At 57.1% G+C, this 13745-nt stretch overlaps 1 protein-coding gene across 1 annotated transcript; it reads left to right on the top strand.

Annotated features, from left to right (window-relative positions):
• Positions 1–2127: 2127 nt before the first annotated feature.
• On the top strand, positions 2128–12668 carry SLC38A7 (solute carrier family 38 member 7). Its single transcript, XM_056136177.1, has 10 exons — positions 2128–2428; positions 4742–4940; positions 5164–5305; positions 7051–7149; positions 7856–7913; positions 8094–8208; positions 9802–9949; positions 10696–10895; positions 11249–11303; positions 12093–12668. The coding sequence occupies exons 1-10, from the start codon at positions 2159–2161 to the stop codon at positions 12193–12195; spliced, it is 1389 nt and encodes a 462-aa protein (XP_055992152.1). The 5' UTR covers positions 2128–2158; the 3' UTR covers positions 12196–12668.
• Positions 12669–13745: the final 1077 nt, after the last annotated feature.

Below are 13745 nucleotides of genomic sequence, written 5' to 3'. Positions count from 1 at the left end.
CAGGAGTAATTCCTGTGTGCAGAGCCAGGAAGAACCCCTGAACATTGCCTTGTGTAGCCCAAAAGCTGCCTCTTTCCTCCACCAAAAAAATTATCCCCTAATCATTTTTTTTTTTTTAGGAAATGAAATATAGCAAAAGCCCTTCCACATACTGATTCCAACTGCAAGCTGAAAATTCAGTCCACAATTTACGAAAATTGTTTGGGTTTCCCGCCTCATGTTTTTGTCCCTGGGTCATGTTACAGTTCAGTGAACTTGTTGATGTTTTAAACATATACCAGCAAGAACTCTAGTTCCTAAGTATGAGTATCTAGATCTAGTACTGTTAAAGGATCATGGTCCGAAGAGATAATTCAGGAGTTAAGGCAATTCAGGAGTTAGAGCACTTGCTTTGCACACAACTGACTCTGGTTTGATTTCAGCACCACATAGATTCCCCTGAGCACAGAACCAATAAGCCCAACACACACACACACACACACACACACACACAGTGGGGTCAGAACAATATAGGATAGTGGGTAGGGTGCCTGCCTTACATGGGACCAACCCAGGTTTGATTCCCAGCACCCATACAGAGCTTGAGCACTGCCAGACTGAGGGATCCCTGAACACAGAGCAAAGAGTAAGATCTGAGAACTGCCCGATATAACCCCAAAACAAAATAAAAGGGGGCGGGGTGGATCTTGTAGCTACTTTGTTTTCTCCCCTTTATGCTGAGGGTGAGGCTATTGTCCACTTGTGCTGACCCATGCCTCTTCCTGACCAGCAGGGAGCCCCAACCTGGGCACTGACGAGGAGTCCAACATCTGCACTTTTTTTTTTTTCTTTTTGGGTCTCACCCAGCGATGCTCAGGGATTACTCCTGGCTCTTCACTCAGGAATTACTCCTGGTGGTTCTGGGGGACCGTATGGGATGCTGGGGATTGAACCTGGGTCGGCCGCATGCAAGGCAAATGCCCTACCCGCTATGCTATCGCTCCAGCCCTGCACTCTTTTTTTGAGGACAGAGTAACCCATCTCTTCAGAATATCATACACCAAAGACTAAAACTCCCCTCATGATAAAACAAAACCAAGCCAAAGAAGTTGCTTCCAGCTCTGTATTCTGGGACTTGGTCCTGGTGGCTCAGGGCACTGTGAGGTGCTGGGAACTGAACCCAGGCCACCCACATGCAGAGCAGGAGCTCGACCATTGAGATCTCTGCAGCTAAGGAGTTTGTAGTTGGGCTTATTTTTGTTGTTGGTTTTTTTTCCTTTTTGGGTAACACCTGGTGATGCTCAGGGGTTATTCCTGACTCTGTAGTTAGAAACTACTCTTGGCGGTGCCCAGGGCACCATATGAGAAGCCGGGGATGGAACCAACATGGGCTGCATGAGAGGCAAATGCCCTATCTGCTGTACAATTGCTCCAGCCCCTGTTGTTGTTGTTCTTCTTGTTGTTGTTGTTGTTTTGCCACACCCAGTGGTACTCAGCACTTACTCCTGGCTCTGCACTCGGGAATTATTCCTGGTGGTGCCCAGGGAACCATTGGGATGCGAGATATTAAAGCAGGGTCAGCCATGTGCAAGGCAAATGCTTTACCTACTTGACCGTCTTTCCGGCCCCTCTTTGTTGTTTTCTTATTTTGTCTTTGCTCTATACCCGTCAAAGCTCAGGAGCCACTCCCAGCATGGTGTCCAGGGGTCTCCCCGTGGCATGGGGGACCGTAGTAGCCCCAGAATCAAACCCTACTTGCAGGTGGCTGGAGCGATAGCACAGTGGGTAAGGCGTTTTCCTTGCACACGGCAGACCTGAGTTCAATCCCCAGCATCCCATAGCATCCCCCAAGCACCGCCAGGAGTGATTCCTGAGTGCACAGCCAGGAGTAACCCCAGAGTATGGACAGGTGTGACCAAAAAAGAAAAAAAAAAACCCACATGCAGAACACGTGCTCAGGCCTTGTGATCCCGGGCCTGTCCTGCTCCTCTCTCCTCCCGGCCTTCCCGCGCTGTTCCAGGATAACTGTGCTCTGTCCCTTCCAGGCTGAGAGCAGCAGGAGCCCAGCAGGCCCCCGGATAAGCGCCCGATCGAGCAGGCCGCCCCGAGCGTCCAGCCAGACGCCTTCCCTCTGCTGCTCGGGGTATGTGGTCCTGAGGTCTGGAGCCCGCCCAGCGCTATGGCCCAGGCCAGCATCAACAGTGACTACGGAGAGTGGGGCTCCAGCTCGGACGCCGGTGAGCGGGCCCACCTGCTGCAGAGCCCCTGCGTGGACACGGCCCCCAAGAGCGAGGGGGAGACCTCTCCCGGGTCCCTGGCCAGAGGTACCACTTCCACCCTCGGGGCCGTCTTCATCGTGGTCAACGCCTGCCTGGGCGCGGGGCTGCTAAACTTCCCCGCCGCCTTCAGCACGGCCGGGGGCGTGGCCGCTGGCGTCACGCTGCAGATGGTGAGTGGCAGGTGGGCAGGTCTCCAAAGGAAGGCTTCGAGGTGCCTCTGGCCACCCCTCTCTCTCTCTCCTCGGTCCCCCAAGGCAGGCGTTTCTGGTCTGTCCCTGCGTTCTTTCCTCTGAGCCCAGATGTGGCTTCCAGAGCCTTTCCAGCCATGAGAGATGTTTAGACAAGGACTGCATGTTTCATAATCATCATTGCATATCTCATTTCATCATCATGAACAGCATATTGCATGTCGCGTCATTTTGTGGGGCCAGAGCAGTAGTTCAGCAGGTTTGGACTTGCCTGGCGTGCAGCCCGGTGGATTCAGTCCCCAGCTTTCTGTATTGGTCCCCAGAGCTCTGCCCTGAGTGATCCTTGAGCACAGAACCAGGAGTTAGCCCTGAGCACTGTCATGTATGCCCTGCCCCCCTCCACAAAAAAAAAAAAACCTAAATATAAAAACATAAACATTTTGGCGGCTGGAGCGATAGTACAGTGGGTAAGGCGTTTGCCTTGCACTCGGCGGACCCAGGTTCAATTCCCAGCATCCCTTGTGGTTCCCTGAGCATCACCAGGAGTAATTCCTGAGTGCAAAGCCAGGAGTAACCCCTGTGCATTGCTGGGTGTGACCCCAAAAAACAAAATAAATAAATAAATAACATAAAACATTTTTCTATATATAAAAATAAGTAATAAGGGCTGGAGCTATAGCACAGCGAGTAGGGCATTTGCCTTGCACACGGCCGACCTGGGTTTTATTCCCAGCATCTCGTATGGTCCCCTGAGCACCACCAGGAGTAATTCCTGAGTGCAGAGCCAGGAGTAAGCCCTGTGCATCACCGGGTATGACCCAAAAAGGAAAAAAAGTAATAATTTTGTGATGTTGAAGACACTTGGAACCACATAGAAAGAATCCAGGGCTTAAGGCATTCGCTGTGCCAGTTGGATCCCTGGTGCCACATGGTCTTGCAGGCATTACTGGGTGCCACCCTGGAAACCCGTGAGGCCTGGGTTGTGTCCCTGGAGTCCTCCAAGCACTGGGGTGTCCTGGTTCATTCCCAACACCACAGGGCCCGAGCAGAACCACATCCGCAGGTCTTGACATTGAACAGCGGGTCAAGTTGGAAGAGAATCTCCAGGAGCGCCCCTCCACCCCAGGCCTCCTGAGCACCACTTGGGAAGGAAAAAAAGGTGGTTACTGCTGGTCAGTGTGATGCTGTGCGGCCTCTTCGAAGTCATCCAGGACCAGGGAGGTGGCTCCGCATAGAGCATTTGTCTTGCTTTTGTGGGGCCTTCAACGTGAGACCCAGAACCACAAAAACCAAAAATGGGAGGAGAAGTGAATAGATTGACCAAGAAATGGGCCAGAGAGACAGTACAGCAAGTAAGGTGTTTGCCTTGTATGTAGCTGACCGGGTGCAGTCCCCAGCACAGCCCTGCCAGGGGTGACCCCGAGCATCACCAGTTGTGGCCAAAAACCTAAACATAAAAAAAAATTTTTTTAATGCCCAAGAATTGATTTTTGAGGCTGGCAGAGGAAACCTGGGACTTGATTATGTGATTCTCTCTGCTTCCGTGTGTAAGTTTAGAGTGTTCCACAAAACGATTGGGTTTTTTATTATTTATTGATTTATTTTTTCTTTTTGGGGTCACACCCAGCAATGCTCAGGGGTTTACTCCTTGCTCTGCACTTAGGAATTGCTCCTGGAGGTGCTAGGGGGACCATATGGGATGCCAAGGATTAAACCCAGGTCGGCAGCATGCAAGGCAGACACCCTCCCCGCTGTACTATCACTCCAACCCCAAAATGTTGAGGTGTTTTGGTTTGGTCTGGGGGACTCAACCAGCAGCATTCAGAATCCACACCCATTTCAGCGTGCTGAAGTTACTCAGAGCCGGGTTCGGGGGAACATACAGTGTCGGGAGTCAAATCTCAACATCCTGCATGCAAAGCCTGCCCTCCAGCCTATTGGACTATCTCCTGACCCCCAAGACATGTTTTTTGCTCCTTTTTTTGGGGGGAGGGGACCAGGGCCCACCCAACCTTGCTTAGGAGATATTCCCCAGTTCGTGCTCAGGGGTCACCCCTAGAGGTTTTGGGTCCAATTCCCTGGCGGGCCTCCTGCCTACAAAGCATGCACTTCAGCCCCTCGGCGATCTGCCCAGTGCCCAATACTTTCATCCTTCAAGAAGGCCTTCCCCCCACCAGCCATTGAAACTTCCTGCAAGACACGAGTTATCAGCCAGACTTGCAGGGCCCCGGGTCCCATAGACACCCTGGGTCGCCAGGCCTCACCCTCACCCTCCGCACTCTCCCCCGCCTGCAGGCCATGCTGGTCTTCATCATCAGCGGCCTCGTCATCCTGGCCTACTGCTCCCAGGCCAGCAATGAGCGCACCTACCAGGAGGTGGTGTGGACCGCGTGCGGCAAGCTGACAGGCGTGCTGTGTGAGGTGGCCATCGCTGTCTACACCTTCGGCACCTGCATCGCCTTCCTCATCATCATCGGGGACCAGCAAGACAAGAGTGAGCTCCCCTCCACCCTGGACCTCGTGCCTCCCAGCCCCTGCAGCCCCGGGAGAATTCTGGGGATTGGGGAGTGTTTGGGGGAGGGGGGCACCCCATCTCCCAGACCGGGGGCTCAGGGTTCCTCTGGGAATCCTCCTGGGGGCAGCCCTGAGCCTGGCCCTGCAGGGGGCACTGTCCCCGGGGTGTTCAGCGTGACGCCCCCGTCTTCCTACCCACCCAGTTATAGCCGTGATGACCAAGTCGCCTGATGGGGCCAGCGGCCCCTGGTACACAGACCGCAAGTTCACCATCAGCCTCACCGCCTTCCTCTTCATCCTGCCCCTCTCCATCCCCAGGGAAATCGGCTTCCAGAAATATGCCAGGTTTGGAACCCCACCCCCCCACCCCTGCCTGACCCTGACACGGCTCTGCTCACAGCCAGGGACCCAAGGCTGCCGGGGAACCCCCCTCACCTCCACACCTTTGGGGTCAACAAGAGGGACCAAGGTGGAATGAGCCAGGCTGGCAGTGTGCAGGCAGAAAAATGATTTTCCCGGGTTGAGCAGGAAGAAGCCAGGTTCAGTCCCTGGCACCACATTTTGTCCCCTAAGCACCACCAGCAATGATTCCCCAACCGAGTCAGGACTAAGCCCTGAGCATCCCGAGGTGTGGCCCAAAAGCAAAGCATAGAACAGATTTCCTTTCTCGTCAGCCACAAGGAGACAATGACCTTGGTCCCCTGGAGACTCATGTCAGAGAGGGCCTGGGGGCTCCCGGGAGTGGGGAGGCAGCCTTCCCTCCAGGCCTGAGCCCTAGCTTTCCCTGGGAGGATGGGAGTTTGGGCTTAACTTGGTTTGGATCACACCCGGAGATGCTTGAGGGAGGGTCTATAATTGTGTTGAAGATCGAACCTGGGGCTCCCTGAGTCTGCCCTCAGTCCTTTGCACCATCTCCAAGGCTCCAAGAAAGTAATTTGATCCTGATGGCTTGGTATGAAATGGGGGGGGGGGGGGGTCGGCCTTTTGCCTCTGGCTCTGAAATACTGAAATGCGGGGGTGATCCAGGCTGTTTCCGTGCTCCATCTGGAAATAGTCCCACTCAGCCGTGTCCGAAGGGCTCCTCAGGCAGGAAGCTCACCTTTCAAATTGCCCTTCCAGGGCTGCAGCGAGAGCACAGCAGGAAGGGCACTTGCCTCGCACGTGACCCACCTGGGTTTGATTTCTGCCATCCCACATTGGCCCACGAGCACCAGGAGTAATTCCTGAGCACAGAGCCAGGAGTAACCTGTGAGCATTGCTGGGTATGGCCCCCAAAACAAAACAACGCAGAGCACAAAAATGTTAAGTTGCCCTTCCTTGGGGCCACGGCCATAGTACAGTGCAGTGCGTAGGACAATTACCTTGCATGTGACTCACCCAGGTCTGATCTCCGGCCTCCCATATGGTCTCCCAAGCACCGCTGGGAGTGATTTCCTGAGTACAGAGCCAGGGGCAAGCTCTGAGCATCGTGGCTATGGCCCAAAAAAACAAAAAAAAGAAAAGAAAAAAGAAACAAGAATTAAATAAAGTTGCCCTTCCAGGCATGGGGAAGTGCTGCAGTGTTCAGGCACTGGCCTTTCCTGCGTGGTCTCCCCTGGGCACAGCCAGATGTGGCCCGAAACCCCCCTCCCCCCACCAAAATGAAAGGGGCCGTCCTGGCTCTCAGGAGAGCACCCCGGGCCAGCACTGGCCGCTCCGATGGATGGAGTGAAGGAGCTCTGGGGCCCACTCTCGCCCTGGCCTCAGAGCTGAGCAGCTGTGTGTCCTGATGGCCACACCTCAGCCTGCACCCGCCATACGCCGGCTAGCGCCCAGCACCCTCCTGGCGCTGGCCACTGCCTCAGAAGCAGGATTCACTTGAATTTCCAATTCCTGGGCCCCAGTTCTCTTGAGTAGCCTCTTTTTTTTTTTTTTTAATTGAATCACCGTGAGATACACAGTTACAAAGCTGTTAATGATTGTGTTTCAGACAATACATTCCAAAAACCTGTTCCTCTAAGTAGCCTCTTTTGGTCATGGGCTGGGACAGGCCAGAGTGGGCGGTTACCACAGCCAGCAACCAAGCTCATCCTCCTCTCATCCTCCTTCAGCTTCCTGAGCGTCGTGGGCACCTGGTACGTCACTGCCATCGTCATCATCAAGTACATCTGGCCGGATAAAGAGATGACCCCCGGAGGCATGCTGACCAGGTGGGTGAGGGATCTCAGGCAGCACAGGGGCATCAGTGCCTGTCTCCTTTCTTGGCAAAGGACAAATCAGAGTACAGCCAGGAGAGTGTTTGCCTTGCACCGGGTCAACCCGAATTCAATGCCCAGCATTCCATGTGGTCCCCCCAAGCACCACCAGGAGTGATCTCTGAGTGCAGAGCCAGGAATAAGCCCTGAGCACCACCAGGTGTAGCACTGTAGCACTGTCCTCCTTTGTTCTTCGATTTGCTTGAGCGGGCCCAGTAACATCTCCATTGTGAGACTTGTTACTGTGCTTGGCATATCAAATACGTCACGGGTAGCTTGCCAGGCTTTGCCATGTGGGCAAGATACTCTTGGTAGCTTGCCGGGCTCTCCAAGAGGGGTGGAGGAATCGAACCCGGGTCAGCTGCGTGCAAGGCAAGGCAAATGCCCTACCTTCTGTGCTATAGACCACCAGGTGTGCTCCCCCCCCCAAAAAAAAAGCAGAACAGAAAAGGATGCGCCCAGGGCCCCGCCAGGAGTTCCGCCTCTGGACCCAGGGGGGACAGGGAGGGTGTTCAGGGCCTCACCTTGCTGATATGGGGGGGGGGGGGCATGGAGCTACTTACACTCTGTCCCCAGACTCTAGGGCACCAGCGGAGGCTGTGGGGAGGGGCACCTGGGGACTCTGGGTTTCACGGGCTGCAGCTGGTGTGTTCGTCCGCAGGCCGACCTCCTGGGTAGCCGTGTTCAATGCCATGCCCACCATCTGCTTCGGATTCCAGGTTTCCTCTATTGTCCCCACCCTGGGATATGCGGTGGCGGGGGGAGGGGGTCAGAGGGAGCGGGAGGGAAGACAGCATGGCAGGGGTGGGCGGGGGAGCCCTTGCCTCTTTCCTTGGCGTCTCTGCCCCTGTCCAGGGCAAGGTCACTTCCCCACCATCACGGTCTCCTTCTGCCTGCAGTGCCACGTCAGCAGCGTGCCCGTGTTCAACAGCATGCGGCGGCCCGATGTGAAGACCTGGGGCTGGGTGGTGACAGCCGCCATGGTCATCGCCCTCGCCGTCTACCTGGGCACAGGTGAGTGCCCCTCCCCCTGCCCCCAGGAGAGAGCACTGTGTTTCCACCTGGCGGGTGCTGGGAACTGCATGCACTTGAGATGGGGCGTGCTGTGGAAGGAGCCAGAATGTGAGCCGCGGGCAGGAACCTGAAGGTGCCAGAGGACAGGGCACACAGGACGGGGCTGGGCAGATGTGACAGAGCACTGTCAGACCCGGAGGATCGTTGGACCTGAAGCAAACTTCTTATGTTGGAGTTTTTGTTTTCTGTTTTCCTTCTGGTTTTTTTGGTGTTTTCCAAGGCCACTCCCAGCCTGGGGGTTCTTGGGGGTCACTTTCAGCAGTGCTCAGGGGACCATATGGGGTTGGGGCTTGAACCCGGGCCTTCCACATGCAGATCACATGCTCCAGCCATTCCCCCCGACTCCCCACCCAGCCCAGAAAGAGAAGTGTTATAACAGGACATCTAGGAGAAAGACCCTGGGATGCCTCCCGCTGGTATTCTCGGGACCAGCATCGCGAGGTGACCGCAGAAGACAAAGCCAGAAGCAAGGGAAGCAAAGTGGCAGGGTCCTCTTCTCTGGGCACTTGGGTCTGCTTGGGATTCAGATGTCACTGTCACTGTCACTGTCCTCCCGTTGTTCATCGATTTGCTTGAGCGGGCCCAGTAACGTCTCCATTGTGACAATTGTTACTGTGTTTGGCATATCGAATACATCACAGGTAGCTTGCCAGGCTTTTCCATGCGGGCAAGATACTCTCAGTAGCTTGCCGGGCTCTTCGAGAGGAGCGGAGGGATCCAGATGATAAACAAGAAAAGAAATGCTTCGCCAGAGGCTGGAGCAATAAGTAGTACAGTGGGTAGGGCATTTGCCTTGCACATGACCTACCGGGTTCGATTCCCAGCATCCTATATGGTCTCCCGAGCACCGCCAGGAATGATGCCTGAGTGCAGAGCCAGGAGTAACCCCTGTGCATCGCCAGATGTGACCCAAAACAAAACAAAACAAAACAAAAACTTAAAAAAAAAAAAGAAATGCTTCTCCAGAGAGGGATGAGCGCAGTGAAGAGTAGCATAGAGTTGGTGGGAGTGGGGTGGTGTGGGAACGTGCCACTGTGGAAAAGTATGTGTCTTGCATGTATGAGGCCCTGAGTTCTATCCTTGGCTCCACAAAAATAGGGAAAAAGGGGGAAAAAAATAGGGACTGAAGCAATAGTACAGCTGGTAAGACACTTACTTGCCTTGCATGCGGCCAACCAGGGTTCAATCCCCATCATCCCAAATGGTCCCCTGAGCCCCACCAAGGGTGATTCCTGAGTGCAGAACCAGGAGTAACCCCTGAGCACCACCAGGTGTGACCCTAAAAAGCAAGGAAGGAAAGAAAAGAAAGCAGGGCAGGGGGAGAGGCATGAGGGGGCTGACAGGGGACATCTTTTCTGAGGAGGGCCCATCCCAGCCATGGCCTGACTAAGGAGGACACAGGTCCTGGTGTAGCAGGGTGGAGACAGGGACAGAGGTTGTCAGAACCCTGCGAGATCCTGCATTGCCCCCAGAGCCGCTGCAGTACATTCCCTTGGGGACATGGCCCCTCCCAGCCTGTGTGTCCTCCCCCAGGCATCTGTGGCTTCCTGACATTTGGAGCAGCCGTGAACCCTGACGTGCTCCTGTCCTACCCCTCAGAAGACATTGCAGTGGCCGTGGCCCGCGCCTTCATCATCCTCAGCGTGCTCACCTCCTACCCCATCCTGCACTTCTGTGGCCGGTGAGCCCCCTGGAAGCTGGTCGTGTGGCGTCCTGTGGAGACCCCATACCCCCTTAGGGCTAGGAGAACCTGAGGCCAAAGGAAAGAGGCAGCGCCCAGGGACTGCTGGTCTCCGGGTCCCTGAAACATCCTCTGTGTCCCCTGAGACTCTTCTTGCCCAGGGGGCTGGAGCGATAGCACAGCGGGGAGGGCACTAGCCTTGCACGCAGCCAACCCGGGTTTCATCCCCGGCACCCCACATGGTCCCCTGAGCATCGCTGGGTGCGACCCCAAAACTAAACAACAGGAAAGCCTTGGGGCTGGAGAGATAGCACAGTGGGTAGGGCGTTTGCCTTGCACGCAGCCAACCCAGGTTCGATTCCCAGCATCCCATATGGTCCCCTGAGCACCGCCAGGAGTGACTCCTGAGTGCAGAGCCAGGAGTAACCCCTGAGCATCACCAAGTGTGACCCAAAAAGCAAATAAATAAATAAATAAACAACAGGAAAGCCTCTCGCCCAGGTCCTCTTGTTCCCCTGCACCCGACCTGCTGCTGCCCCGGTGTCTGCCTCTTCTGCAAAGTCACAAGTGTCAGTTCCCACCGCGGGCGCCCCTCCTGAACCCCACAAGGCCCGGTGGCGACCTTTGTCCTCCCCCATCTCCCCGTCCCCAGCCCCACCGCCGTCGGACAGACGGAAAGGGAAACCAGGCGCAGAGCGAGGGCCTTGGCCCGTGGCACCCACTGAACTGTCTCTCCCTCGGTGCAGGGCAGTGGTGGAAGGCCTGTGGCTGCGCTACCAGGGCACCCCCGTGGAGGAGGACGTGGGCCGGGAGCGGCGGCGGCGCCTGCTGCAGACGCTCACCTGGTTCCTGCTCACGCTGCTGCTGGCGCTCTTCATCCCCGACATCGGCAAGGTCATCTCCGTCGTCGGGGGCCTGGCCGCCTGCTTCATCTTCGTCTTCCCAGGTGCGGCCCCCGCTCCCGCTCACTCACTCACTCACTCACTCACACACTGTGCTGGCCCGGCCGGCCTGAGCTCCCAGGAGGGACAGGGCGGGCACTCAGAGTTCCTCCACTCTGCGGAGTAACCTCGGAGAGGCCAGGGCGGGGCGTGCTGTGTTTGGTGGGGGCCATCCCCGCAGTGCTGGGGGTTGCTCAATAGGGCACAGGAAGTGGGGGTTTCGTGCAAAGGGGAACTTTGGAGAAGTGGATATCGGCCCCTCTCTCTCTTCCTCATCACGGCCCCCCACACCCTGGGGGAGGACACAGCCTGAGAGAGGAGTTCCCCCTGACCTCTTGCTGCTCCTCTTGACCTTCAGGGCTGTGCCTCATTCAAGCCAAGCTTTCTGAGATGGAGGAGGTCAAGCCGGCCAGGTAAGGCCTCCGGAGGAGGTGCCGGGGGGCTGGCGGGGGTAGCCTGCGTGTTTCCGATTTTGCTGCACGGGGCATTGAACCCAGTGCCTCACACCTGCGAGGCCTCTACTCAACCATGGCGCCTCATCCCTGGTCCAGGTGTGGGCTCTTTCGTTGATTTGACTGGTTCGGGTGCTTGTTGGGGAGGGTAGCGGGGTGGGGCAAACCTTCAGTGCTCGGGGGTCACTGCACCGCCACAGAGCAAACCCAAGACTCCAGCCTGCAAAGAAAAGCCCGCGCTCGCCGCGTCGTCTCCTTGCTGGACATCCAGGATGTGTTGGGTTGGTTTGTGTTTATTTGGGGCCCACAGCCAGCGGTGCTCAAGGCTCACTCCTGACTCTGCAGTCAGGGATCATTCCTGACTTGCTTGGGTGCCGGGGATCGAACCTGGGCCGGCCACTTGCAAGGCCAGCACTCTCCCTGCAGTGCTGTCGCTCCGGCCCCGTGGCTTTTTGTTTGTTTTCCATGGGTCACACCCCCTGTGACCTACTGTATCCTCACACTTCTGCTGTCAGAAGACCTGCGCTAGAACTCAGGCCTGCCTTGGGCTGGCTGTGACCGGCCAGTGGCGTGAGGCCTTGGCCTCCTTCCGGGCAGGGCCTACGGGGGAAGCCACGCACCAGGTGAAAAGTCCTTACCCAGAGGGGCATGGACCCCCCCCGAGCTGTGATTCGGGCCATTCCTGGGGGTCAGCCCCTGTCTGCCGGGGGGTCCCACCCCAACATCATGACCCCTCTCTCCGCCCTGCAGCTGGTGGGCGCTGGTCGGCTACGGAGTCTTCTTGGTCACCCTAGGAGCCTTCATCTTCGGCCAGACCACAGCCAATGCTATCTTTGTGGATCTGGTGGCCTAGCCGCTGCCTCTCCGTTGGACAGTCGGACCCAGGACACCCCATCTGAGGGAGTCCTGGGGCCACCCCGGTCCCACATCGTCCCCTCCCCAATGGTGGGGTAGCATCGACAGCTCTGGGGTGCAGTCAGCCCCCACATCTACGGACAGCTCCACCGTGGGTGGTGGGAGATCTCCTGTCTCAGAGGAACCCTGGGGACCCCACAACATTCCCACTCCCCTGCGCCTGGAACCCAGAACCGAAGCGGGGCTGGAGGCCTCGGGAACAGGAACAGCAGAAGAAAGAGAAGCTGTCCCGAGTGCGGACAACTCCACAGGCGGACCCCGAGTCCCTGACGCCCAGAGAGGCAACTTTGGGCGTCTCAGCCCATCGCTCCCCGGACCAAGGCTCCAGGCCGCCCTCCTCCACCCCCAAGTCTAATGTTTACAAACTAGCACGGGGCAACGGGGCCCCTGCCGCCCGCCCCGCCCCGACTCCGGATGGGCCCCCTCTTCCCAGGGGAGGCCGGGGCACCTCGCCAGTACCGTCTCCGTAGGCTGCATTTGGCCTCGCCCAGCCCTGCCCTCTGTCCAGCCTGGCAGAGTAGCCTGCCAGGGAAACGTTTGTTGTCTGGATGACTAGCCAGCCGGGTGTCTCCCATCCCATCTGTTTTCTCTCGTCCGCTCACCCCATACCCAATCCCATCGTCACCCAATTTTTTTCCCGTTACTCGTCTCTCCTGCTCACATAAGCCCAGGGCTAGTGAGTTTCCTCACTCACACTGTCCGCCAGGCCCATCCCTGGTGGCCCGTCCACTACACTGAAGTTCACAGTGAAATGAGGGTCCCAGGCCAGGTGAGGTCAGACCCTCCTGGTCCCCACCGCTCTCCTGTCCCAGGTTCAGGATCTGTCTTCATCCAGAATGCACTCCACTATCCTCAGTTTCCCTCCCTGCTCCACCCCGAACCTGTGTGCTGGAGGCAGTGGGGATCCCCCCCCACCCCGCAGCAGCCCATCCCTCAGGGCAGGAGGTGCCAGACTGGCCCTACCGCTCAGACGACCCACCCATCTCCCCTGGGTCCCTCTCAGACCTGGGGTGACACCCAGAGTGGGCATCACACAGAAGCAGGCCAGTGGGACCAAGGAGCTGGGGTCTACCCTCAGGAGCCCGCGGCCCGCCCCCAACCCCGGTTGCCACACTGCATCTTTGTGACCTGTTCACCCTCACCCAAGGGAGGGAGGCAAATAAAAAGGGTTTGTGCTGCTCAGCTGTGTGGCTTATGTGGGTGCTGGGAACCATCCAAGTCACTTCTGGGAGGAAGAGGGTTGACCTGGAAGTGCAGGGGTGGGCGGGACACATTGCAAAGCCTTTGTGGGGTGCGGTGGGGAGGGGGCCACCCCTTTCGATGCTCACGGATCATTCCTGGCGGGCTCAGGGGACCCTTTGGGGTGTCAGAATCAAACCACATGCAGAGCAAGAGCCCTACCCACGGTCCTGTGATTCTGTTACCAGCCTTTGGTTTTTACCACCTATGACCCCACCAGGCATTGCACACCCCACCAGCAGCGCCCCC

This window comes from Sorex fumeus, unplaced genomic scaffold (genome assembly GCF_029834395.1).
Source record: "Sorex fumeus unplaced genomic scaffold, SorFum_2.1 ptg000122l, whole genome shotgun sequence".
In the NCBI taxonomy this organism is placed as follows: domain Eukaryota; kingdom Metazoa; phylum Chordata; class Mammalia; order Eulipotyphla; family Soricidae; genus Sorex; species Sorex fumeus.
The sequence above is the reverse complement of the archived record's forward strand: the minus strand, read 5'-3'. Positions and strand labels throughout refer to the sequence as shown.